The following is a 27,542-nucleotide window of genomic DNA, read 5'->3' as shown; positions in this document are numbered from 1 at the left end:
CAGGCTCCTGACAGACAGGTGGGGCTCTAATGACTGATCCCTAACTGTAATTAGGTCCCTGCGGGACGGGCCAGCAAGCCCCGCAATTACACCAGCAGCCCCTTAACGACTGAACATAGCACAGTCAAAGTACAGAGAGAGGAGACGAGAGGAGAGAAGGAGAGGAGAGGAGAGGAGAGACGAGAGAAGAGCAGAAGAGAAAGGAGGAGAGAGGAGAGGAGAGGAGAGGAGAGGAGAGCGGCTCCGCTGGCGAATGGGAGGTGTCTCTTTCCTCTCTTTGCCATCATGCCATCTGTGACAGACGTAGCTGGAGGAGGGCGCAGAGTGAAGGAGAGAGTAAAAGAGGGAGATACAGAGAAAAAGAGAGTGTGTATCTGTTTGTGTGAAAGAGAAGAGTGAGAGAGAGAGAGAGAGAGAGAGAGAGAGAGAGAGAAAGAGAGAGAGACAGGAGACAGAGCAAAAGGGCAACAAGGGGTTAAAATAGTTCACATGCCATGAAGCAGCATGGGGCGGGGGGGGGGGGGGGGGTAGTGGGTTACCTGTCACTAGTTTTGGCTGTCATCCTTTCCCCATCTTGTGGCATCTACAGTACCCTGACTCTAACACACACGCCCCTTTTTGGATCTGCCTGATAAATGCCGACACATAGCACCCCCTTGCCCCCAATGGAGAGCGTTTTTTCTTTTTGTAACAGTGGCAGGAGCAGCACTTGAGGCACCCTAATTAAGCCCGACTGTAATTACAGACAATATTCGTGTCGGCTGTGTGACGGTGTCAACCGAAGGCTTGTAGATGCAAAGATAAACGCCACAAGTTGCCTTTGAAGCGAAGTGAGCAGCTGAGGTGAGCCCCATTCTTTGTGTCAGCCCTGAAATGGCACTCGTGCGCCTCACTGGAAGCAGAAAATAAAGAGAAGTTAAAATATCAATGTCTTTTTTTCCCCTCTCTAGGTAGGGTCTCCGCTCCGTGCATTCACAGAGGGTGAAATTAATCCCTAAAAGACACACGCTATGCACTGATGCAGATAGCTTTTTGTCGTCAAAAGCGCAACGACACAAACAGAGTAGAACGGGAGCAGAAATCAAATCAGCCCTCCACCCACCCCCAACCCTCCTTCTCCACCCACGGCTCCTAATTGATATCGGTCTTATTGCTAATTGGCCCCCTGGCTGAAATAAAAACGTGCAGCTCTCATTCTCCTGACTGGCCTTTCGCGAGTGAGGGACAGGGCCCCATGGTTTGTGATAAAGGCTTAAGGAGTATATGGGAGGAAGCTAATCTCCAAATCCCTGCCAAGCGGCGAGGTGACAGTGACAGCAGGGCTGGCTCGGCGAGATCAGCGGCGGTAATGAAACGCACAGAGGCAGATGGGGAGAACAGACAGACACCCCGTGATGAAAAGAGAGAGCGAGGGAGGAGGAGAGAGAGAGAGAGAAAGAGAGAGAGAGAGATAGATGGGGAATCAGTTTTTTTTTTCAAACGAGTGCAGAGGGGATGCAGGGAGAGTGTGAGTGAGAGAGAGAGAGAGAGAGAGAAAGAGAGATAAGGTCATCGGGTGAACCCTGCGGATCCTACTTGGTGGTGAATGAGTGCAACGATCGCTTCATCAGTATGACTCCCCTCTCTCTGTACCCCTCCCCTCCACCCCCCACACCCCCCACCCCCACGTAAAGCCTTCAATCATACCTATATTTACACCCACTCCTTCCTATCAGGATGTGTCTGCATAGAGGCTTCATAAAGAAGATGACTGGCGAAGGGGAATGGGGGGTGGTGTGTGTGTGTGTGTGTGTGTGTGTGTGTGTGTGTGTGTGTGTGTGTGTGTGTGTGTGTGTGTGTGTGTGTGTGTGAGAGAGAGAGAGAGAGAGAGAGAGAGAGAGAGAAAGAAAGAGTGTCTGGGAGATAAAGATGGAGACTATCTGGGTGAAATAGCATGAGGCTGTTGTCAGCAGCCCTGTGCCTAGCCATATGGGACCTGCAGTAAATACCCAAAGGTCATGCCACAAGCAAGGAGGCAGGCTGTGGGCCAGGGCTCCACGCAGGGCTGCAAACATGCCTCCCAGTGTCTCTGCGCTTTTCCTCAATGAAATATCCCACCCACGCGAATACAATAGTAATCATTTTGTTTCTCCGTAAGCATAGTAAATCACTGACAGGACTGAAACAACGAGCTGAGCTGCATATATTTTTTGTTAAGCAATAAGAAGCAATGGGACATTTTAAACCTGTCACGTTTCTACATTTGAGCAACTCTTCCCAATTATAGCCTACATCCCCAGAAGTTTCACACATCCTTGCTTTAAATGCAAATTCAATACCACCAAATGTGCGCCACAGTATCAGTCAAAAGTTTTAAAAGTCCTGTCTTTCTTTGGACTGTAATGAAAGATTTGGAAGTCAGACTCTCTCTTTTGGGTTTATTGCAGACGATATTTTGGATTTAGAGGCTGATTCAGACTTGAGTATGTAATTAATTACAGGTCTAATGAGTTGGACAAGTTATCTAATTTGTACCATTCAAACATTTATCTACTGCTGAGACACATACACTGTAGCTTAGTTTTTTAAAGGAAAATTGTGGTTCTGTGCCAGTGCTGACATGCAAACCATTTTCATGCAGTCTACAGTAGTCTTCATCACAAATCTGATGACTTAGCCAGTTACACCACTTTAAAACATTCTGTCGTATGACAACAATGTCGACATTCTTGGATTATGATTGCAGCTCCTGCCATATGACCTTCGAGATATTTCACCGGTGGCCTTTGAAGTGTTTAAGACGCCTTTAAACTCCCTCAGAAAGAAGAATCTATCAGAAATGAGAGGCGACAAATTCAAAGTGGGCTCTGCGGAAGGCTGAATCCTCGACAGTGATAAAGTTCTCACCAAAGTATGACATCAGTTGGAGAGGAGATTCATTAGCTATGTGTATACGGTCTCTCTCTGTCTCTCCCTCTCTCTCTCTCCCTCTCTCTCTGGTGTTCTCTCTTTCTCCTGCTTGCTCATTCGCTCTCTCCCTATCAAGGCAGGCCTGGCACAGACACTGATAAGACACAAATGCAAATCCAGAGATAAGAAACTGAACGCAAATATTTATGATATACGCCTGGAATTATGTGTGGGTTAAACAAAGTGTTCTATTTTTCTGTGTCCTCCTCCTAGTTTCCCAGAAATTGCTGCTTTTCTTTTTGCATTTTTTTCTTTCTTTCTCTCTTTTTTTTGAGCGAGTTGGAGTTGGTCCATCCTCAAACTGTTTGGAGTCTGTGTGTTGTGTTAAGCTGTTTGTTTGCGAGGGGTGGTAATTAGTTACCGTAATTACCGAGATGGCACTGGCTTAATTGTTTTTTGAAAGTGTCACAGTGTGTCTGTGTCAGAAGATTGCGGTGGCCATTGCAGGATTCAAGTCACTCAGTGAAAAACGCCCACTCCAAGACCAAAGTGGGGGTTTTGGGAATCTTCAAAATGGCCATTTTCTAAGCGGAAAAAAGACTGTTGATTGGCACTAATTGCTTGGCGGTTAGGTCCCATGCTGTAAAGACCCATACTAGGAATGGATAAATCTGACGGATTTAGTTACAGTTCGGAAAAAGGGAATAAATTCATACACAAAAAACTTCAAAGAATCCCAAGAAGTCTTGTTTTGTGGTACACGTGGCTTCACAGGCGGTGAGGTGTCCATTCCACCCCACAGTGTAGTAACAACAGACAACATAACATCATTTAACCTCTACAATGCTCGTATTGATCTGCTCTGCGCTTATCAAAGCTGAGATCAGAGCCCAGAGCTTGGCGTCGTTGTTGGGTGTTTGGGTTAATTGAACGCCACAGTGAGGACAAAGAAACTCATACTACTGTTTGCATGCCAAACCTTCCTTCATTTGTTGTAATTATACTGTATCTGTATTAGCCAGGACATGATAATATGTAGTGATACATATTTCTATATAGAGTGGGATGTAAAACTGTAAGTGCTTAGCTGGACACATCAAATATAAATAGATGTATTTGAGACATCTGTAGGATTTTTTCTCATTGCCATATTTGCTTTTGATAGAGCATGCAAACAAATTCTCCTCAAAATACAACTAATATTAAGCCATTTTGAATCAATGCAGATTTGCTGACTGCAGTTGACTTTTCCCAAAGGAGGGCAACCATTCTAGGCAAGCATGTCCAGTGTAGATTAAAAAGAAGCCACATCACATGTTTTCTCTCTTTCTTCCCACCCACCTCCCCTCCCCTTCTCCTCCTCTCTCTTTCTCCCTCTCTCTGTCCCTCCCTCCCCCGGGACTTTTTAACTGAGGATCTCCGGACAAAATTGGGACATACATTTTAATTAAATTTCCTGTGCAAATACGAACTGACCATTATAAATCATTTGGTATCACGTAAAACTATTTCACTCCTTCGCTCGGATGGCACACACGGTGGAAAGGCCTTTTCAGGTTGTGATAAGTGTTAATAAATTACCCATGTTTCTCCAGTTAATGGCTGTCTGCCTGCCACTGGGAGATATCATTGTGTGTCATGAATATTTTGATGTGGTGATTAGATCAAAATGCGCTGAATTCCTAAACAGCTCCACAGTGGCACACCAGTGATCAGAAATGGTTATTTTTCTTCTCCCCTTCCCTAGACAGATTATAGTCCTTGCATATCAGCAGATAGAGAGAGTAATTAGAATGACATTGGACCCTGCGTTTACAGCTGAAATATTTGCGCTAACTTTAGCCCCTTCTCCTCTGATCTTCGAGCTGAAGGGACAAGGGAAAAGGGGAAAAAAATGCCGGTGTGGAGAATCTCCACATACTTTGGCTGCAGAGATAATGGTTTATATTCCTGTGTATAAATGGTTTGTATGCAGGAGGAAGAAAAAGGAGAGATGGAGAAAAATCAGGGGAAGAAAAGAAGAGTAGGAGGAGAGGGAGGGGGAGGAGGAGTGCGGCAGCTGGTGGTTCCTGTGGGACATTGATTAGATGCTCTCCATCATATTTTTATTCTGCAGTTTCATTCTCCGCTGTCTTATGGAGGAGGAGATAGTGATCACACAGCGTGTGTGCGATGCTTGTGACGTTTAATTGACAGCTTCCACTGTGACAGGGCTGTGATGGTTGTTTGAAAAGTGTGACGGGGAGACTCTCGTTTTTAATTTGTACCGAAATATCTTCAACTCAGCCCTTTTTTTTAAATCCCTTCTCTTTTCTTCAGCCAACTCTCTCTTTCACTGCCTTTCTTTCTATCTCTTCCTATCCTATCACAGACACACACACATACCAACAGAAACACACGCTCACACATCTTTCTATCATTCTCCCTACCCCCCTACACATACACATGTACAAACAGAAACTAAACACACACACACACACAAACACACACAAACACACACACACACACACACACACACACACACACACACACACACACACACACACACACACAAAAACACACACACCGGCCCCTTTAAATTACCTTGTGAAATAATAACAGCCTTGCATAAACAACAAAACTAACATAGACAGAAATGCATACTAGCCAGAAAAGCCCGTTTTCGTGTTTACGAAATGCACATATTCAACGACCAATTGGTCCTAATTAAGAGATGCGCGGTATCTCAGAGAAGGCTTCCTCTGTCTCTGCTCCTGTCACCACACTGCGAAACAGATGGCTGTCAGAAAGGCAGGACACGGCAGCACGCTGCCCAAACCCATCATCTCATGTTCATTTACGTGCTACATGCCTTTAAGGATTTCCAGCATCTGCCCTCCATTCTGTCGATAGAAAGGGAAAGAAGGCTGCATAACATCTGGAGAGGCATGTCCTGACGGCGGCCGACTCCAAGCCTGTCAATCAACCTCATCGAGTGAGTTCCTTCAGGTTGTCGCACTTTTATCAGTCTTGCGTGTGGTGCATGACATTTTCTCTCTAAATTGGAGGGATAGGATGGGATATGGCGATATCACTTAAATCAGCTGGTTTGATAGCAGTCAGTTATCGCTTTATGAAATCTTACACCGCTGAGATCATCTCAGTTGTATAGTTGCATTGTATTTGACACACAGGACATTCAATTTCACCGCAAACAATAATATTTACTATCTCAGGGCAAACTCAGTTTAAGGTTAAACACAGACTGAAAGTGCATTGACATAACAGTAAAGTGCCCAAAAAAGGCCACATAGAATGAAACAGAAGCACATATGGCATATGTATAAATCACATTATACAAATACCATATGATACTACAAAACCATATGATACATCATATCACATGACAAGTCTCAGTTCCTTATGTGTGGAGTTCTGTTTGTCTTACACAGATTCACAGTCAAACAGATCAGATCGCTGTTCTCTCTTTTCCTCACTCACAGGGTGCACACATAACATGCTTTCCCATATCCGTCATACTGGGTGGAGTGTTGGGTGGACTGTTTTTAGACCGTTTGTCTTTAACAAGGATGTAGAAACATTGAGATGTGACAGAAGTGACATTTTAAGCAACTCCACCAGTCTAAAGGGAAGCTGTGATGCAGAGAGCATTTCACAGTCTTATCAAAGATACATTTGTGAATCCTTCGAAGCACTTCTTTTGGGGGAGGGGACCAACACATGTACATCATATTTGATCAAGCCTTTCCCATATTTATCATCTTTCATCCTTTGCATTTTTTATATGAATTGTGTACATGATAAAAAATGTTCCCCCCATAAATCTTCATAGTTAGACGTGTAACTAGAATTATACCTATTTATAGGCATCTCATGTCACATTGCATTTTAGTTTAACAGTGATTTAATTGGTGACCTTCCTTCAAGTCCTTAAGACCTTCACCAAAGGTCAACTATTGTTAGTTTGTTCACAACTACTCAAAATTTTGTTTTTCCAAAAGATTTTGCTGTGTGTAAAAGGTCTCTGTGTCAGATTTATCTCTGCCTTTCTCTCTAAAGGAAACGGAATTCTTAATGACATTTACAAACAAAAGAAAGTGAAGGTGATAGTGGTTCTTGAGAAAAGCACCTTCTAATGTTATCAGATTGCTGTGAAAATGCCCATGATAATTTGAGTGATAAGAGAAAATATCATTCTTTCCACGATTTTACTATCTGTCAGGTATACTTTGATGTATGTATGCCTAATGGAATTATCTAATAGTCACATCATATGTGTAAGTGATGATAAGGCAGTGATAAATCATTCTGCATGGTGACTGCGTCTGTGAGGACATCTGAGCACTGCAGTCACTGGAGAGAGGTAACTGACTTTTTGCACAATACTGCCATCTAGTGATGCAGTGAAATTCATTATGTTTTTCCCCCCAACCCCAGTATTTTTGTCTATTTTTATGTATAAAACCTCATCTATTCAAACAAACCATTAATCATCAACAGACATCATTACCTACTACAGAGGTATATATGATGATATTTACCATGTGTATTTGTGTAGCTCATTTCTGACATCCCATTTAAAAAAAAACCTTGTTATAACTAAAAATAACCAAATGTGGGCTAGATAGATAGATAGATAGATACTTTATTGATCCCCAGGGGAAATTCAAGTCTTTTAGAAAGGCAAAAGGCTACTCCATTTTGCACACTTATGTAAAGTCCCTTGCTGCTTAGTCTATACTAGACATGAAAATAACTGCACACAGTATTACTTACTAATTAATATTCATTGCACACAGTTGCTCCAATGTATCTTGGGATGAATTTTGGCATGGACTGTTTATGGACATGTCCAAGTGTTAAAATTATTGTTATCCATCTCACATAATATTATTTTAAGTCTTTTATTCTCCATATTTATTTGAATTTGTACTGGCTAGCCTACCAGGGTACCACTTTTTCCTCTTCATGTTGTATGAGGCTATCCACTAGAGGTCTCCTGTCACAACAGTTCTTACGCAGTCTCCACTAGATGGGAGAGTGCAGACAATGCCCTGGGCACATTAATGAAGTTGACCGAGCAAAACTGTTGCAGTAGCCTACATGTTCATGTTCACTGAAAACTTTCTTCAAGTGGATACTTGGGGCATTTGTTCAGTTAATTAAGTTCACCATCATTTATATATTATAGCCACTATCCTGCTGTTGTTAAAGATGTATTCTCGATGAATTTCCTAATCTCGGTGTTGGAAAGTAATGAACAATCGACATTGCTTGACTTCAGTAATTCATCTCAATCAGACCAGCTCTGCTCCCTTTCCCTTCCATCCTGACCACTGAGTAGGCACTTGTGAACAATGTTTGAGTGGCATTCATGCTGCCATGTGACTTTTAAGTATTTTATATTTTTAATGTATATTTTATTTCAAATTCATCTTTGCTGTCAACCAATGTCTTCCAGTATGTAACTGGTAACTTGTAAAATATGATTTCAACGCTTCCTCAACACTGTCTATCCTTAACATGAAGTAAATGGATAAAGTAATTTACAGTTTCTATTTAAATAAGAAAGGTGCATTAAAACCTTTCTTGATAATATGCCCCAGCATTTTACAACATAATTCACTGCTAAGACAGTTTCTTGTGGATTACAACAAAGTACTTGAAATGCTGTTCTAACAGGAGGACATTTGGATGCAAAATAATGCATGATCTGTGAATGGGTGACCTGTTTTGTGGTCCATATCTGTGCGTCATGATTTCGATCCAACACACCTCCTCAATTTCAGCTGTCTCCAAGACAACCAGTTATTTTGTTGCTGTGGGTTTTAGGTCTGCTCTGCCTGACATTTCAATTGGTGAAAGTTAGTGCTAACTGCATCTCACAAATATGTCTATGAAATATTCTTACGCACAAACATGTACAAACATCTACAACAAATAATGTTTTTGTTTCTTGTCTGATGTGTCAAGTAACTTGGCAATGTTTGACATGGAGCAATTCTCCTTTGTGTAATCAGTGAGCCATTCATTGGAACTTGCAAAGACTAGCCAGCTACAGTGTGTGTCCATCTTACCTCACAGATATTTGTGATACCTGTGTGTTTTAATTCCTGAAACACATTCAGATATATCAAGGGCGGTAGGTTTGCATTTTTTGACCTATTTTGCCAATACGCTTCTCCATTGTGGATAAGTAAAACAGGGTGAAGTCGGGCAAAGAACAAATGAAACTTTTTTTCTTAGTTCAATCACTGAGTCATTCAGTATGAAATGTGTGGATAAATAATTTCACTGTTAAAGATTTTTTGGTCAATAAAGCTGATATTTCCGTTTAATACTGGCACAGACAATGTTTATGAGAATCAGGAGATGAATGGGACTCTAATTTCAAGCTACGCCGTCTGTGATGACTAAGTGATATCTTTTGAGAGTACTTGCGAAGCTGCAATGCAGAGGTTATGCAACCCTTTGAATGTATACACCTCACTCAAATCTGTCTTTTGGCAGAGTGATTGTAGCAAAAAGACGCAGATGTTTCTTGCCTGTATGAAGGGTTTTCTTTTCTTTCTTAATGCAACGCCCACGCATAAGCACTTCCATAAAGTGAAGCAGCAGATTGGCGCTGACTCATCTGTGACCAGTAATCAGTTGGCCCATGGTTGATCCTCTTCTTTTCCGTTTTTCTGAAAGAGAATTGTGTTGAATCATGCACTGCATTCAACACAATGTGAAATCGTTGTCAATTCCTTTTGTCTTAATGAACTAAAAATGTAAATGTCACAGGTGGGAGTATAGGGTAGGCTCTGGCATGATGCAGTCATTTGATAACGAGAGAAGGAAAAGCCCAATTAGAAAATCCTAGGGGTCCTACATTATTTTGTAATTCTGGACTCTTCAATGGTTATGTCATAATCCCATGTATGACCACTGACCTAGAAAGATCATTTAATGTCAGGCAGCTACAGTGCTACACTCTGGGGGCATGCTCATGAGCCCCCATGTCCATGCCCCCCACAGGGCTGGATCAGGCTGCCGCAGAATGTAGCACTGTAGCTGCCTGGTAGCTCTAGCTGTTGGCTGCAGCAACTTGAGTCAGGTAAAACCAATTGTTTTCATTTTTTTTCAGATAGATAGATAGATACTTTATTGATTTCATACCAACTGTACTTGGTGACCTTAAGAAACGGAGATCTATGTGAAGAATTGCCAGGTCTTTTAAGATGTCTATGTGTATGACACTCACACTGGGGTGTTGAGAATGTTGTAAATGTTGTAGAATGTTCTGTAGTAGGAATTAGTTATGTTGATAAAAGCATTCTTTCACTTTGCTGGTGATTTTGTTGTTTATGGTAAATTGGATTAGTTGTTGCTTGGTAGCTGTGAAAAAGGATTGAATGTTACAGGAAAACCAGAGAGAAAAAGAGAACCAGAGAGGATTGAGGTGGGTAGCAATTTAAATCTTAGGCTCAAGTGAAAGGTCAACCTGGTCAAGGGTCATAATAATCAGTGAACATTCTGACTCTGCATTGGTGGGGTAACAACTTGCAAATGGTATATATGCACATAAATATAGAATCTGTGTATGTAAACAGTACATTTTACCGTAGTTTTATGTGCCATCAAGGGCTGCCTGTCTGACTGGTCTTAGCTGCTGCACCTCTCTGACTGACCTGACTGTTGGAGTCGGCATCGTCAACTCCAGTCCATCTTCATGATGGTGCTGGACCAGCTTGTGCCATCCTTTAGTTATGCTGCTAGGCCTACCCAGGCTGCCAACGCTGCTCTTTCATGTTTCATGCTATATGTCCTCTTCCTTTCTCCTCTTTCTCATCTCTTTGATGTCTGGTAAAATGTCATGTTTAATTCATCTAACATGTGTCTTTTCTCTCTCAATATTAGGACAATTTCTTGTAATGCTGACGGCTGTGACAACTGTTCTCCATCATTATAACTTACGGTAACGTGCACAAACCAATCTATTAAAATACCTTATTCGTTGTCTCATCATGGGCCAAAATGAAGGGCAAAGTGCAAAAGCTAAAATCTAAGCTAATGTAATAGCAAAGTGTATTTGCTAATTTAATACCATGAGGAAGATCCTTAGCATAACATCAGTGGGTCAAAGACATCAGAGCTCTCACATACCACCACATGCTTGTTTTCTTTCATGCACAAGACACTTTGCTATTTAAACACTTTGTGTTTAAATTAGTTAAATTAGTCTCGTTCCTTCCTCTCCCATTGCAGCCCATTTTCCCAATCAAGATTCAAGATTCTAGATTATTTATTGTCGTTCTAAAAAAACACTTCAGGAAGTGCATTATAGAACGAAAATTGTGTTGCATAGGACCACTATAAAAACAGACCTAAAAACACCATCAGCAGCTAGAAGCAATGCAATTATAAATAAATAACTCAAAAGTCTCCTGCTTTCTGCTGCCCTTTACCACCCACCCACCGCATCCAAAGTTCTACTACACATTGTACATCACAACCCTATCTCTCCCTCTACCTGGTTGGCCTCAAGTAGATGGCCCCTGCCTCTGAACTTTGTTTTGCTGGTTTCCTCCACTCTGTGCTCAGGTTTTTGGCTTTGGGTTCTGTTAAATATTTAGACTGTTGTTGTGCTTACAGTATGAAAAACTGTTAGATCTTTCTACTCTAATTTTCGATGTACACAATTTATCATGTCACACTTTATAATCCTATACAGTCCTGCTTTGTTTTGTTTGCCTTTGTCTTTGGACCCCTATCTCCATAACAGAGGGCAGCGCTGAAAGACCTCCTTTTGCAAGACAATGTCCTCTAACAGTAGACATTGAGAATGAAGGAAACATTCAAATGCATGATCATCTCAGAAAAGATATTATGCATCAGGTATTCTACTATGTAAATAATAAATAATGATAAAATAACACAAACCAAGTAGAATCACTGGTTTAAAAAATAGATGTAATGCTAACTGTAACTTGCCTTTGTCTTTGGACCTCCATCTCCATAACAGAGGGCAGCGCTGAAAGACCTCCTTGTGCAAGACAATGTCCTCTGACAGTAGACATTGAGAATTAGGGGAAACATTCAAATGCATGATCATCTCAGAAAAGATATTATGCATCAGGTATTCTACTATGTAAATAATAAATAATGATAAAATAACACAAACCAAGTAGAATCACTGGTTTAAAAAATAGATGTAATGCTAACTGGATGTATTTGTATCATTGCAATAGGAATAAAGCCTATGCCAACGTGTTCACATGATGAGGGACAGTAGATAGGCTATCTCAAAAATATCTCAGATCAAATCAAATAATTAATGACACACACATTAGACACCTTAAGTAGAAATAACATGTTATTTAAGACTAGCTAAAAAAATGAATACAAAACAGTTCCACTGTTTACACTTTCTGTAGGCTTGGCTACTCTGGATAATAATACACTTTTTGATATGAAGTGCGTATGTATTGCCTACTTAAACGATACCATATAGCCATATGGGCCATGGGCCTCTCTCAACAGAACAACAATAAGACTGGCTATCTCTGGAAACCAGAGTCCCCTTACATCGACAACGGGCCTAGTTGTTTTCTCTCTTTCTAACTGCTGGATTCGGTGCGGTCTCTGCTGTGATTAATCAGCAGCGGCTGGGGCATGCGTACATGACGCAACATCTGTCGCTTTTTTGAGTCCAACAAGCATCATTCCAAAAGATATAGCGGAGCTTAGCGCGGACGTTGAGCGGGGACAGATGGACCTGTTGGTTATTCAGTAAGGGACTTCGACAATTGGGCTTTGACAATCTGCATAATAATGGCAATGAACGTTTGAAAGACCATTCTTTTTGAGAATGTGGTGTGTGCTTTTACATCGCCCATTGTTATCATTTTGCTCGGCTGGTTGTTTTGTTTCACTTTTTAAAAAAAATAAAAATAAAAAAGGGCTAGGCCTATACTATATAATATATAATTATTTAATGTTCTAAACTTCTTTATGTTGTTTATGAGTTGACTTTAAGTATATATTTAAGTATATATATATATATATTTAAGTATATAGACTTTACTCGACATCATTGTCCGTATGTTTTTAATGGCAACCAATTCCCAGGGTAGGCTACAGTAGGCTAAATCCCTTTTCACTTCTAGACACTTTCACTTAGGCTCACATCATCCGATTGAGAATAGGCCTATGAATTAATTTCACCACAGACTTTAGGCTTATATTATGTAAAGATGCACTCCAAAAATGTTACATAACAGTTTTTTTGTGTTTTCATCTCTTGGTGGCCACTAAGATAACAAGGTTGGAAAAACTGAAAAAAAAAAAGAAAGAAAACCCAAAGCCTACCGTCGAAGTAACAATATTAGCCTAGCCTACTCGACACACTTTTTTTCCCTCTGTAACTATTGTTAACCAGACAGATGGAACGTCCTTGCGTTTCCCAATGCACTGAAACGTGCGAGTGCCTGACGTTGTACAACCGGTCAGGGGGGAGTGGAAGAATAGTGTTGGGGGGTGTTGATACCCGGCTGTAACAACACAGTATCAGCCATATACACGAAGAGATGGCCGCAGCAGCTGGGGCCCGAAAATCACGGGCTTGTATCTTGTAGATGTTTGGGAATATTACATCGATGTGGCAATGGCTGTATGAGGAGGACCAATTTCGCTTAAGGCGGTGTCGGAATCGTTAGGTATTAACTGGAGGGGCCAGTATCTCAGGAACAGACTGTCCCGTGAACTGTTATTTTTGATGCTTCGTTAGCATAACCATTAGCTAGCTAGCTTTGCAGAGTGTTAGCAAGCTTGGAGTGTAGTGGAATCGCAGCTTGTGTAGGCGTCTCAAATAAAACAGTAAAAGGACAGCGCAGTCATGCGTGCTTAGCTTTTAGATTTTAGATAGTGTAGGGCTATTTTAGAATACAATTTCTGTGTGGTGACGTGTGGGTTCCTCGTTGAAGCTCAAGGTCTCTGTTTAGCTTACCGTTAACTGGTTAGAAGCGTATGTCTTCGTAGCCATGTATGAACGTAGCTAGCTACCAGTAATAGTGATTACAAAGGAGCAGCTAGAAAGACTGCTGGATGAGAATTCAGTGTCTTTGTCTCTGCCTTCACTTTTACGAGAATGAGTGATGGCATTTACCTCTCAGTGTATGGAAATGAAAGTTTAGAAAGATAACACAGCTACTAACTATAACTAATATTCATCTCAAATGTGTAGACAAACGTAGCTTAGTGTTCAATCATTTAGGCTAGGTAGCTAGTAGACAGCCAGCGAGTTTCTCTTTGTTGTGTACTCAGCACTCTTGCGTGCTGGAGCTTGTCTCTAGTCTACAGGCTAGCATACCGTTGTTTTTTTTCTGGTCCTTTAATGTTGTGCAGCTTTTCACCATTTAACGTTATTTGTTGGCAAACCAAACTGATTGTAAATGTGATAGTCTGAATTACATGGTGAATACATCAGCTACAAAGTAGCTACAAACACATTTCAGTTCACAGATGTTAGCTATTATGGCCAACACTTTGGGCTCAAATAAGATCTGGACATGGATATTACTACACCCTCTCGTCTGCATCATTTTTGTCGGTAAGTTTGCAATATAATGTCAAAAACTTTATTAGGTTAAGATTAGTTTTCCCTTAATTGTTCAGGAGGATCATTCATTCTTACATAGAGACAGACAAAGCAAGGTATTTTGTGATAGATTTAACTTATCAGATTATTTTTTGTATTATGTGTGCTTCAACATGGTAACAACGATAACGCTAGATAACAATTTGTCTCTGTTTATTTCAGTCTGTTCTGAACAAAGCTAAACCCAGACAATGATTCACAAAATGTTCTCAAAGTGATGGCCAGTAGGAAGCCTAGAGACTTGGAGACCTTTGGGAAATGTCCATTAGCTTGACTACTACGAAGTTCACAAGTAGCTCCGATGTCCCGACATTTATGAAAGATGTTCCAGTCTGTTGGGACAATCTAATGAAAGTGTTTTGATCTCTGAGCATTGATCGGATACTTGAAACAAAGACTCACGATACTGTGGCTTTAAGCCAAAGCCTTTTGTTTGATAGATAGGGTAGAAGAAGAAAGGGACCCTAAAACCATAAGTAAAACATTTGATTTCCCCTTTTTAACTTCTAGCCAATTGTCCCAAAATATGAGGCTACAGCCTATGTGGAGAATCTCCTTAGTTTAATGTTCTGATTGAATATAACTTTACTCTTAACATAGTCTTACGCTTCCTATACGATATGATAGTGGTGGTTTCACTTTTATCTGATACTCAATCAAAGGAAGCCATAGCTGCATTGTTTCACAGCACCCCCATTGCCCCCCGCCCCCCAAGCAACATATGGCTGGTATTTACACTTCTGTTTGTTACTTTGTCTGTCCTACCCATTAGCTTAGATTGAAGTGTCATTTAAGCTCCATGTCCACTTGTGTTGAAAATTAATTTTGATGGGCACATCACATGTGTTGGGTCTGTTGTCATACAAGTGTTGATTCCAACTGTGAGGCCGTCCTCCCGTGGCTTTAATCCTTTTGTGCGGGGTGGGGGCCCATTTGCCAGGGGTGGTGGCCGTGTGTCTTTGAGAAAGAAATCCTATTATGTATCATTTTCCAAAACAAATAAAAGGATAAGAGTGGGATGGAGGATCATTCATTCTGGTTGAGATAACCTACATAATAATATAATTTAATAGTAGTATGGAGTATGATTTTTCAAAGTAGTCTTCCTGTAGGCTATTATCAACTTGGTGTAGTGTGATGGTATTTTAATCCATCCAGGTGAGGGGTTCTTTCTTTATTGTGATGGTGAATTCCTGGTGAATTCTAGAGTTGCTCTGCTGCCCCTTGAGAACCCCTCATGATTCCTTCTAGAACTCCCATATAAGGGCTGCTTTGTAGAATTCATGTTCTATTTAGAATCTCAGCTCTTATGGTGCTTTGGCTGTAAGCCTACAGGACTTGTACTGTCCTTCAAGTACTATTTTGAGCTGTAAGACTCCATTTACCCTTCAGAGCAACAAAGAACCCCTTCACAACATCCTTTATTGACAGAGGGTCCCTGTCGTGAAAAGAGTTTGATATAGAACCTTGAGTTAGGTGATTTAAATGAGACCTTCTTTTCTCCACTGCTGTTTGCTTCGGGAGAAAATGAATTGACAAATGAATGTAACTAGGACTTCAGTGGGAAATTAATTCATTCAATTCAACTGCCCCCTCCCTTCCAAGTCCAGTCATGCCCTCAGCACAAAACAATCTCTATTTCTTCCTCGCCACTTGCACTACACATGTTCCCCCAAGTACTTCTGAGAGCAGCTCTCACCGGAATGTCAGAAGCCATTTGTGCCCCCTCCCTCCCTCCCTCCCTCCCAAAGTCTTGCACAGGCAGCATAACAGCGCAATTCTTCCCATCCTCTCAGCAGGGGCCTGCCCTAGTCGTGACCAGCTGAGCGTGACACTCGCGCTCTGGCTGTTCCCCTGACCAGCCGCCAGCTCGCTCGCTCGCCTACCATGCATAATTTAACCCCTTCTCAGCTGCTTCTCGATTGGAGCACTGGACCATGTCCGTGAGCTCCCTCGACTCAGTGTGTTTTGGGACTCTGGACACTCACCAACAACCTACCATGGCCATGGTCAACCACTTGCATGAGGACATGTAAGGAATGTTTAGACATCAGCCCAACTCATCCTCTTCAGACACGAAGCACACTGGGTTGGTGCAGCCAATGCATGCTCAGTGTCAACTTTCAATACGAATGGTTGCATTGGCTGTTATACAGTGCTCAATGCACAGTCAGTGCATCAATGGCAAGACATTGACACACATTGAACTAGTTGACCAACAGTCTCTCTAGACTGCACATGGCCCCTTTGTGCTGCAATAGCATGGAGAAGTCTGGGCCAGGACAGGGAAGTTTCCGATACACGGTGAGAGGAGACCGTGAAAGAGGAAGAAGGTGTGAGCAGACTATTAATTGTTTCAAGGAAATCAATGTTCCCAGAGATCTTTTTTTTAGTCATTGTTGGCCGGTCGATAGCAGGTCTGATAAACCCTGTGGTTTTGAATGGAATGGGGAGGAGATGAAACCCTTGGTTTGAATTGGTTGGCTCCTGCTGCCTGCCGGCCCTGAAGAGGGCAGGTGTCCTAGAGTTGTGGTGCTAGGCTTGTGTCAATTATAGCAGCTGACGCACTTGGTGGTGAATCAGCAGCACAAGCCAGTGAGGCATGTGCAGACTTGAAAGGCTCATGCCGCTGAGCCTGACATATGAAACCGTCCGCAGGTCTTTAAAGTCGACAGCAACATTAGATGGCTTCTGTGGGATTGGAAAGTGTTGTTTATTTCTTCTTTTTTTAAACTTTTCAACGCATTAGCTACTTCTGATATAAAATCTAGATAAAAACTGATTCCAAGCAGGCACACTTGCTTACAAGAGACACTGTTTGTATTTTGCTGTTTTGCACTGAAAGCTTTCTGTAGGTAATAGTGAAATGGTGGCTAATCGTTGTGAAATAGTATTTTTTCCATCAGTGCCATATTCATGTAATTGACTCAACCTTATCTGTCCTTTGATTTGCACGACAAAAACGAAATGGAGCATGGTGCAGTGGCTGCTCTGAATGGGGTGTAATCACATCAATAACCCAGCGTACACAACCTCCTCCCCTTGTTGAAGCACGTCTCATCGGCATTCCTGCCCAGGGGCTCTCCAGAGGCGGCTCCCCGGTTTAAAAAAATAAATAAAAAAATAACATCCCTGCGTGGAGCTGAAATGTGCAAGCTCACGTCCGTGGGGACACAACGCCTTGTCCTATGTGAGACCCATGCTGTTGTTGGACTGGTGGTGTGTTAACCAGAGCTGTGTGGCTGGCAAGGGGCAAAGGAAGAAGCAAGGGTTTATGGCAGGGGCAGTTCACTGTCAAGTGTCCCCCTAGATTAAGGAAGGTGGTTTTAAGTCATTTTCTAAAAGAACTGGTTTGAGATGGGCCTCAGGTAGTGATTAAGACATGTCGTGGTTTAGCATTGATTTCCTGCAAGCAATTTCCATTTGGAATGAATCGGGGGAACCGTCCCTTGTTCGATTTGCCCTTGGAAAATGAGCTGCTTTCTAGAAAATTGCTGCTGATCTCAATGTACAGTGGTTCAGCCAAGTCAGCATTATCACACAGCGTCAAACAGAGAGCAATGATAACACTGACGATGTGTGTATTAATCCTGACACTACCCTAAGTGTTACTGTCCCAGTGTCGAGCGTTATCGCTGCTCGTTGGGTTTACAGTGCCCGCACGAATCTTTGGTTTTCCTGAGCCTCCCAACTCAAAAGCCGTGTGAAATTTCAACCGCCGCCCCCAAGGGCTCAAACTGCCGATGTGTTTCACAAGACACAACACAGTGTCAAGTTTCATTGATTCAGAGCAGCCTGTACTCCTGGGTGACGTTTTGTGTGGAGTCCAAACACAGAGTAACAAATGCTGCAACTTAACCACTCTGTTTCCTTAACAAGCCACACGGCATCCCCCAGGCCCCGTGTCATTAGGCTCTGTGCAGAATGTGCATTGTATTAAACAACGAATGCTTAATAATGTATCTAAAATGCAGTCTTTAATGTTATGTTCTCCACTCACCTCTCTCTCACCTTGCTGCTTTTTGCAGGAAGCGCAGTTTGCTCCCAGCACAATGAAAACGTCTATGTATCAGGGATTTCAAATGGTACGTTAAACACACACATTGTTTCAGTCATTACTGCCCATATACCCTCCTTTGTTAGGTAGTGCTTTAATTTCCCTCGGGTTGAATAAAGTAGCATCCATATCTAATCTAATTCTGAGCCCACTTTCTTTCTCATTTTACATGAAGTTCACTATCTCGTACACACATATATTATTATATTGTTATATTATATTATATTATATTATATTATATTATATTATATTACTTGTACATTTGTAAACTTTTATCATCATATCTGATGCCTAATTGATTCATAATGTTATCACCCATGAATAGTTAGACTCTTTTGCGAGGCAAGCTTGGGAATTGGTGACTGTTGATCCATTTGCAGCCCTGAAGCAATGGGTTTTTTGTTGTTAACCTAGAGAAAAGAGCTTTGGCTCTCTGCAGCTGTGTGCTATTGATAGCCCTGCACATTCACTCCCTGGAGGGGATGTTTTGACACAACCCCCTCCACTGTCAGTGGGACTGTGGGCTCAAGCTGTTGCTGTCCAGAGGTGCTGAGAGACAGTCCAGACAAACATAGTCACCCAACCATGGGGCCCCTCTGTTAGAAGAATTACGTCAGTTACGTCTGCATGAATATGACTTGTGAACGTGTTTGTCACAACAGCTGAGGTATTAACTCGTATTTCTCAATCCCTCTCTCCCTGTGTGTGTGTGTGTGTGTGTGTGTGTGTAGCTTGTGGCGATGTGGCCGAGTTGATCCGAGCGTCCAGCGGGGTCATCACCAGTCCCGGCTGGCCGTTTGAGTACCCGTCCCGTGTCAACTGCAGCTGGAACATCAGGGCCAACCCTGGAGAGATCATCACCATCAGGTAAGAGCATCTGACATTACACTAGGCATGGACATACCTAATGAACCTACTGGAAGCATTTTGCTGAGGGTTCTATCAAATCACTGTTACATAGGTTTCCTCCCACTCTGTCCTGAAGGTATGGCACGTAAGGCAATATCATTTCACTCAACGATGAGTTGCAAACATGACTTGTCATGTCCATGAATTCGGCTAGCGATGATGCTGGTCTTTTTTTCAGTAGCCAGATCCATAGTAGTAGCGAGGCCTTATTCCAAATGCTGACATGACTGTTGTGATCCTCCGGGCAATGTTGGGTTGGAGCCATAACATGCATTATGTACCATACAACCCCTGACAGTACATGGAAAGGATGGGTTTTTATCTGGCTGCTGCACTCTTTTTCAATACATCGTTTTCTCTCTCTCTCTGTCTGTCTCTCTCTGTCTCAGCGCAGACGATTGAGCTTGTTTTCACCCCGCTGTGCCTGTTCTGTTCTATTTTTTAAAAGCCTCTCAGAGCTCTGATGATGGGAGCTGTCCCTGGGCTTATTTGGGCTTGCGGAAGTGACGCCACTGGTGCTCTCCAGGATGTGTGCCTCACTTCCATAACGCTCTTGCTCCCGTTTGATAGAAGCATAGTGTCATTTACCTGGACGCTGCTGTCTTCTCTTTCTTTCTATCTTTCTTGCTTTCTTTCTTTGTCTTTATCTTGTATTCTTCCACCTTTTGTCTGTCTGTCTCTGTGTCTCAGTTGCTCTCTCCTTCCCTCTCTGTTGTAAGGCAGTGTCCATGGTTACCGACATAAAAATAGGATCCCTGGTTTTATTTTTTTGGTCAGGACATGATTATTTTGTGGCTTTACTGTCTTTACTGAGCGGAAAACAAGGAGTGTTTTGATTGCGCTCGTGGCGTCTCAATCTCAGCTATTCTGGCCATTAGTGCACAGAACTCATTAGTGGATTTACAGTCCTGTCATCAGTGATGCATCATTTAAAAAGCGCCACACACACACACACACACACACTAAACGTCAGCTCACTACTCTGATTATTTGCAGTGCGAGTGACTAGAAGGAATAAACAGGCATGGGCTTGGCTCTGGCTGTAGTATTAATCAATTATAAATCTGAGATGTTGCACAGTGAAATGGTACTGCTGCTACCCAGCCATGCTAGTAAACGTTTGGGGTCGTGCATGTTTTGTTGTCTGGTTTGCCACTGTTCCAGAACATTATATTCTCACTAGTCAGCTTGAAATGATGTGGATGTGGTAAATATTATGACTACAGTAGTAATGGCAAACTGAATGGGTGAATTGAAATGTAATGTAATCACTACACGGTGTTTGCATTGAAATTGCATGCTTATTCACTAATGCTGTTGATGGGAATGTGATCATAATATTGTGATTTGGCCCCTCGCCCTCCATCTTCCCTCTCCAGTTTTCAGGACTTTGAGATCCAGAGTTCCCACCGCTGCGGAATGGACTGGATCTCCATCGGCGCCTACAAGAACCTGGACGGCTTCCGGGCCTGCGGCTCGTCCATCCCGGCGCCATACATCTCCTCTCAGGACCACGTGTGGATCAAGTTCCACTCGGACGACAGTCTAACCGGGAAGGGCTTCAGGCTGTCTTACATAACAGGTAAGTCTGACTCTATTTATAGGTCCCTAATGGCCAGCGATCTCTCGGTGCAGGGGTCACGTGAGCCGGTGGCTGCTACTGTCTAACCTCTGGTGTCCTGTCCACACTTCACCCTGTCTCTCTCACTCTCTGACTCTGTCATTCTTTTCTGCTTTGCCCTCTGTCTCACTCTCTCTCTTTCTCTTTCTCTTTCTCTCTCTCTCTCTCTCTCTCTCTATCTATCTCTCTCCCTCTCTCTCTCTCTATGTCACACACGCACACACATTGCTGTCTCTTAACTCTTGCTACCTTCCTTGCTTTTCAACTTCAACATCTCTCAGCTCCTGCTCTAACCTTCTAACCTCTCTTAGTGCAGACATGCCATTGACTTTCATCTCTCTCTCTCTCTCTCTCTTTCTCTCTCTGAGACCGAGATCACAGTCTTTCTTCACTCTTCCAGTTCCACTCTCTTTTATTATCCCTTTTCCCACTTTCTCCTTCCCTCACTTCCTCCCTTCACTCAACCGTCACTGGCAGCTCGCTCCACTACATTACTGATACCACACTACCAGTAAACTACAGAAGCCTGGAAGGGTAAAACTATATATTTCTCTAGCAAGTTGTTTTCGCTTGTTTTCAGGACAGCCAATAATTTTTTTGTAACTTTACATGTCTGTGGTTGCTATAATGACAGGCTATGCCTGTGCACAGAAACATGCCTATTAGAAATGTTGAGTGATTTTTTTTTTTTTTTTTTTTTTTCCTTTCCTTATTTCAGTTCCACTAGCACAACAGTCTAGAGTGTTATTCTTCCCATCGCGACATAATAATTGCCTACAAATATTTTGTACATCATCATTACGCGGCCACAAAGATGCTCTTGTAGAGAGCTGAAAAAGGACCTTTTTTGAGAACTGCAGCACAATAAAGCTTTTGTTCAAAATGCGTTCAAATGCGAAGAAACAAATGTCACTTTTTCACTTTTTGTGGCGGCAGAAACTCGGTGACCTCTCAAAAGTGTGCATGCCAGTTCGCTTTTAAAATGCTACCCTCTCAGATTTATAGCAATTATGGCAATTACAGCTCTGACATTTTGGTTGAATTAAAATTGGAGTTAAAAAACTTTCTTTTTTTATGTAGTCAGCAAGAATGTTTTCTATTAAAGCCACCCAGTTTTTTTTAGAGCTTCACATAGCAGTGAGTTCCACAATTTACTGTAAAACCAACATGTTTGTGGCTTTTGGATTTAGCCTGAGGATCAAATAGAAATAAGAGAGATTACTCAATTTAATTGGAAGCTTAGAGCTTCGTAGAAAATAAAATCTAATTTTGATATACAGCAATATATTAAGCTCTAAACTCCAATGCAATATGAAGCCATACTCTTTCTTCATGGGTGTTCCTGGCTTTTGGAGAGCTTCATATTGAGGTTACTGTTGTGCACTAATAAAAATGTTACTATTATGGAAATGATACCATAGTTCAAACCAAATGTTATTGAAATATTGTGTTTCATTTGCATTCAGGAAGGAAAATAGGAAATAGTGCTGTAGATTTATTTTATTGGGACGTGCCTGGGAGATTGAGACTTAATAAAAAAAGAAAGCAATTTTAGATTTTCCACCCACATCCACTAAACCTCACTCCAATGTTTTACACACTCGCAGGGAAGTCTGAGGAGCTGGTGTGTGAGCCGGACCAGTTCCACTGCGCTAACGGCAAGTGCCTGCCCGAGGCGTGGAAGTGCAACGGCATGGACGAGTGCGGCGACAACTCGGACGAGGAGCTGTGCGCAGCGCCCAATGACCCGTCGGCGCTCTTCTCCTTCCAGCCGTGCGCCTACAACCAGTTCCCGTGCCTGTCCCGCTACACGCGCATCTACACCTGCCTGCCCGAGTCGCTCAAGTGCGACGGCAGCATCGACTGCCAGGACCTGGGCGACGAGATCGACTGCGACGTGCCGGCGTGCGGCGAGCGCCTGCGCACCTTCTACGGCGCGTTCAGCTCGCCCAACTACCCGGACTTCTACCCGCCGGGCAGCAACTGCACGTGGCTCATCGACACGGGCGACCGGCGCAAAGTGGTGCTGCGCTTCGTCGACTTCAAGCTGGACGGCACGGGCTACGGCGACTACGTCAAGGTCTACGACGGCCTGGAGGAGAACCCACGGCGGTTGCTCCGCGTGCTGACGGCGTTCGACGCCCGAGCCCCGCTTTCCGTGGTGTCGTCGTCAGGTCAGCTCCGTATACACTTCTACGCGGACAAGGTCAACGCGGCGCGCGGCTTCAACGTCACCTACCAGGTGAGTGAGGGGAAGAAACGGCTACAGGCATAAGCCAGTGTTTTAGGATTGAGAGCGTGTGTGTGGGTTGTGGTTCGTGAGGCTTTGGTCTTTTGGGAAAAGGGGGCAGACTGCGACGGAACGAGAGCAGACGGATTTGGGACCTGAGAGCTCACGGAAATAGTATCATGTCCCAAGGGTGATGTTTAGTAGGCTATCTTACTCATTCGCAACTCATTTTTTTGTTAAGGCTAGACATTTTCAAGAATTCTCTCTGACTGACTATGCTAACTTACAGGTACTGTAGCAGTGTAGAGCATTTTGTTAACACACAATGTGCATGTAGGTAATTTTAACTGTCGTTATCATTAGACTTTGACTTTTGCATTGAATTTAGTCTGTCCCCCAAACACATATTATGTGAATAATGTGTATTGGCATTTGTGTTTACAACACTTTGTGTTGTCAGCCATAGTGATCTTCTCCTTTATCTCTTCTCTTTCTTGCCCTCCTTCAGGTGGACGGCTTCTGCCTGCCGTGGGAGATCCCGTGCGGGGGCAACTGGGGCTGCTACACGGAGGCGCAGCGCTGTGATGGCTACTGGCACTGCCCTAACGGCCGCGACGAGCTCAACTGCAGCACGTGCCAGGAGGACGAGTTCCCGTGCTCGCGCAACGGAGCCTGCTACCCGCGCTCGGACCGCTGCAACTACCAGAACCGCTGCCCCAACGGCTCGGACGAGAAGAACTGCTTCTTCTGCCAGCCGGGCAACTTCCACTGCAAGAACAACCGCTGCGTGTTCGAGAGTTGGGTGTGCGACGCGCAGGACGACTGTGGCGACGGCAGCGACGAGGAGAGCTGCCCCGTGGTGGTGCCCACGCGCGTCATCACCGCCGCCGTCATCGGCAGCCTCATCTGCGGCCTGCTGCTGGTCATCGCGCTGGGCTGCACCTGCAAGCTCTACTCGCTGCGCATGTTCGAGCGCAGGTGAGACATTTCAGTTCTGAAGACATTCATGGTGCAGCATAAGCATTAAGCAATGGCCTGATGGCCGTGTACAAGTAAAACAAATATGCCAGGCAAGTAGTTTGGCCTGTCGCTGGCCCATTTGGACCTAAGCCTATGAGGTTTCTTAGATGGAGCTGGAATATGCAGCACCTATGGGTGGGAGGACGCGCTACACTGACCGATGTGACAGGCTATGGTTGTTTGGCGAATGGAAATAGCAAAGTAGTCCACAACTGTTTGTACATGACAGAATCTGGTATGGATTTGCAGAGGACTCTGCACTCTTGAGAGGGGCTGTGAGAGACTTTTTGAAATGAATGCGCAAGTGGAAAGCGTGCATGTGGGATATGTAGTGTGGCATTTTGGATTGTGGAAAATGTCAAAAATGAGCAAAAAAAGCTCTCAGGCTTTTAGCGTTCAGGGAGAGATGGGAGTAATGTGGGGGAAGTCGGGCATGTGGTTAACCCAGCTGTCGTCCCCTCAGGTCTTTTGAGACACAGCTGTCCAGAGTGGAGGCCGAGCTGCTGAGGAGAGAGGCGCCCCCGTCCTACGGTCAGCTCATTGCCCAGGGGCTCATCCCACCCGTGGAGGACTTCCCTGTCTGCTCTGGCAACCAGGTGAGTTTATATGTACACACATCTCTAGCTCAGATTCCACTTCAACAATAAATGCTTTTTTCCAATAATTAATCTAGATCATTGAGTGTGGTATGAAGTTAATGTAGCATTAAATTAGAACAGATAAATTTAGCTGTAGTACAAAACGTTTATTGTGGCAAATGCTGTTCTCATGATCTGTATCTAAATATAACTGAGTGCTTCATCATCCGGCTCTTCAACTCTCATCTATGTGCTGTATGGGACTGGGATTAGCGTTAATCTGCACGTGTGTTGTGTGTTAATCTGTAGGCCTCGGTCCTGGAGAACCTGCGTCTGGCCGTGCGCTCGCAGCTCGGCTTCACCTCCATCCGCCTGCCCACCTCCGGCCGCCACCGCAACATCTGGCGCCGCCTCTTCAACTTCACGCGCTCGCGGCGCTCCGGCTCCCTGGCGCTGGTCTCCGCTGAGACGGACGATGGCTCAGGTGCCGGGACCGGTGGCAGTGGCAATGGTGCAGGCTCTACCCGGGAACCCGGAGCCCTGCTGGGCTCTCACCGCGGCCTGCTGCCCCTCGACTCGGACGACACCGACACGGAGAGTGAGCACCCGACTCAGCGCCGCGACACCGTCGGAGCAGTGGGCGGCGGAGGGGGAACTGGACCCGCGGCTCCCCTGCCTCAGAAAACCCCACCCACCACTGCCGTGGAGGCCATCGTATCCGTGACGACCAGCCTGCCCCAGCTGTCCGGTCGGGAGGGCAGTCTGGTCGAGAGTTTGTCGGAGAGCTCCGGGACGATAACGACATCGGCGCTGCCCCAGCGTTCGATCTCGACGTCATCGATGAGCAGCGGCAGTAGCGGCAGCAGCAACAGCAGCGGCGGCGGCAGCAGTCCGGGCAGCCGGAGCCAGCTCAGCAGCGCCCTCAGCAGGATGACCCGCGGCCTGCGCTGGGTTCGCTTCTCCCTCACGCGCTCCTCCGGCGGCAGTGGCGGAGGCTCTGGCCGGAGCGGGTCGGGGGGCGCCGGGCCGAACCACAGCCCCCTGAGGCAGCTGGAGCACGGCTCCGTCACCTCCGTTGGTGGCGGTAGCGAGCGGGAGGAGGAGGACGATGTGGAGCTGCTCATCCCCGTCGCCGACGTGCCCTCGGTGGCGCTCTCGGACGGCGGCGGCGGCGACTGCTCAAGGCCCCTGCTGGAGGGCTTGTCCAGCCCCTCCGAGCTAGTCAGCGTGGGCCCCCTGCTGGCCTCGTCCCCGGCGCTGGCCTCGGCCACGCTCCGAGGCCGGCCGCTGGCGGGTCGGGACGGGCCATGCGAACACTGCGGCATGGTGCACACCGCCCGCATCCCCGACGCCTGCCTGGAGGCCACCGCCAAGACGGAGACCAGCGACGACGAGGCCCTGCTGCTCTGCTGAAACCCCCCCAACTCAGCTTAGCTGGCTGACTGACTGTCCCATACAGTTGTACACCCACCCCACCCCACCCCACCCCTAATCCTCTGCTTCGCTCTTCTATCTTTCTCTGAGTTCTCCCTATCCTAATGCCTTGATGGGCATTGTCAGTGGGCTTACTGGTCAGAGAAGCTCAGAGTGCCCAGTGATTTGTGACAAAGCTATAGGAAAGTTAAGAAGAAATGTAAGGATATTAAGGATATTAAATGTCTTTTCGGAACTTTTGGTACGATACAGATGATAGATTACCCATATTCAGTGACCGTCTTATTCCCAGAATCTCTCTGCTAGCCCTGAACACTACAAGCCACTGTGCAATATTTGAGTGTTTTTGAGTATTTTCTCTTGAGTGGAGAATGACAGCTTATGTACGGAAAAGTTTGAAGCTTAGGTCAAGGTGGGTTTGAAACTCCTTAAGTGGACCGATACGTATGATGAGGGGTAAGGCTGTGTTGCTCTTTCAATTTTGTCCTTAACACTGTTTAGAGAGATTTTAGCCAAAACGACTCAAGTTGGTACTATTAGGACAGTTGAACCTGGGAGACATGTCTGTATTTTGTTTTCCTTTTATTTTTTTCCCTCCCATTTTAAATTATTATTTCACATTTCATTCTAACTGTAAAGGTAAGGGTTTGTATTTCAAGGTACGAGATGGCAGCTGTGTGGGGGAAAACTGCACTGTGTGATCTTGGCCTCCCTGTGCTACCACGCCGTCTTACATTTCGGTGTCGTGGAGGTTGTCTCGTGATCCTGAAAGGTAACGACAGCCCTGCCCTACGCAGTATCACACGGTGTGGAGCCATTTCTGTTTCTACAAGGGAAAAAAGTGAATTTGAGAAAATACAGTTTCTAAGGACTTTACATGGTTTTCAAAATGGCCACCGATGTCCGTTGTATTTATTGTTTTATGTTTGTTTGTTTGTTTTTGTTACTGTTTGGTAACCTCAATGTTTTGGTACTGAGAACAATTGTGTGAGTGTGTGTATATTTATTATTCTTATTAATTTTAATTTCAGTAGCGGTTACTTGAGAAGCATGTTTTAACTGTCTTGTGCTTTTTTGTTAAGTGATATGGTGTTGATACAATATGAATAAATATAAATAAATAAATATATATATGTAATTGTTTACTGCACTAAGGAAATAAA

The 27,542-nt window shown here is 44.2% G+C and overlaps 1 protein-coding gene across 1 annotated transcript; it reads left to right on the top strand.

The window, feature by feature from the left end:
• The first annotated feature begins 13,362 nt into the window (after positions 1 to 13,362).
• lrp12 (low density lipoprotein receptor-related protein 12) lies at positions 13,363 to 27,542 on the top strand. Its single transcript, XM_042076073.1, has 8 exons — positions 13,363 to 14,482; positions 18,559 to 18,615; positions 19,319 to 19,454; positions 20,876 to 21,078; positions 22,725 to 23,359; positions 23,856 to 24,325; positions 24,831 to 24,963; positions 25,255 to 27,542. Exons 1-8 carry the CDS (start codon positions 14,395 to 14,397, stop codon positions 26,356 to 26,358), a joined length of 2,826 nt encoding a protein of 941 aa, XP_041932007.1. The 5' UTR covers positions 13,363 to 14,394; the 3' UTR covers positions 26,359 to 27,542.

The sequence above is a fragment of the Alosa sapidissima genome, chromosome 21, assembly GCF_018492685.1.
Source record: "Alosa sapidissima isolate fAloSap1 chromosome 21, fAloSap1.pri, whole genome shotgun sequence".
NCBI lineage: Eukaryota > Metazoa > Chordata > Actinopteri > Clupeiformes > Clupeidae > Alosa > Alosa sapidissima.
This window is presented reverse-complemented; position numbering and strand designations above follow the sequence as displayed.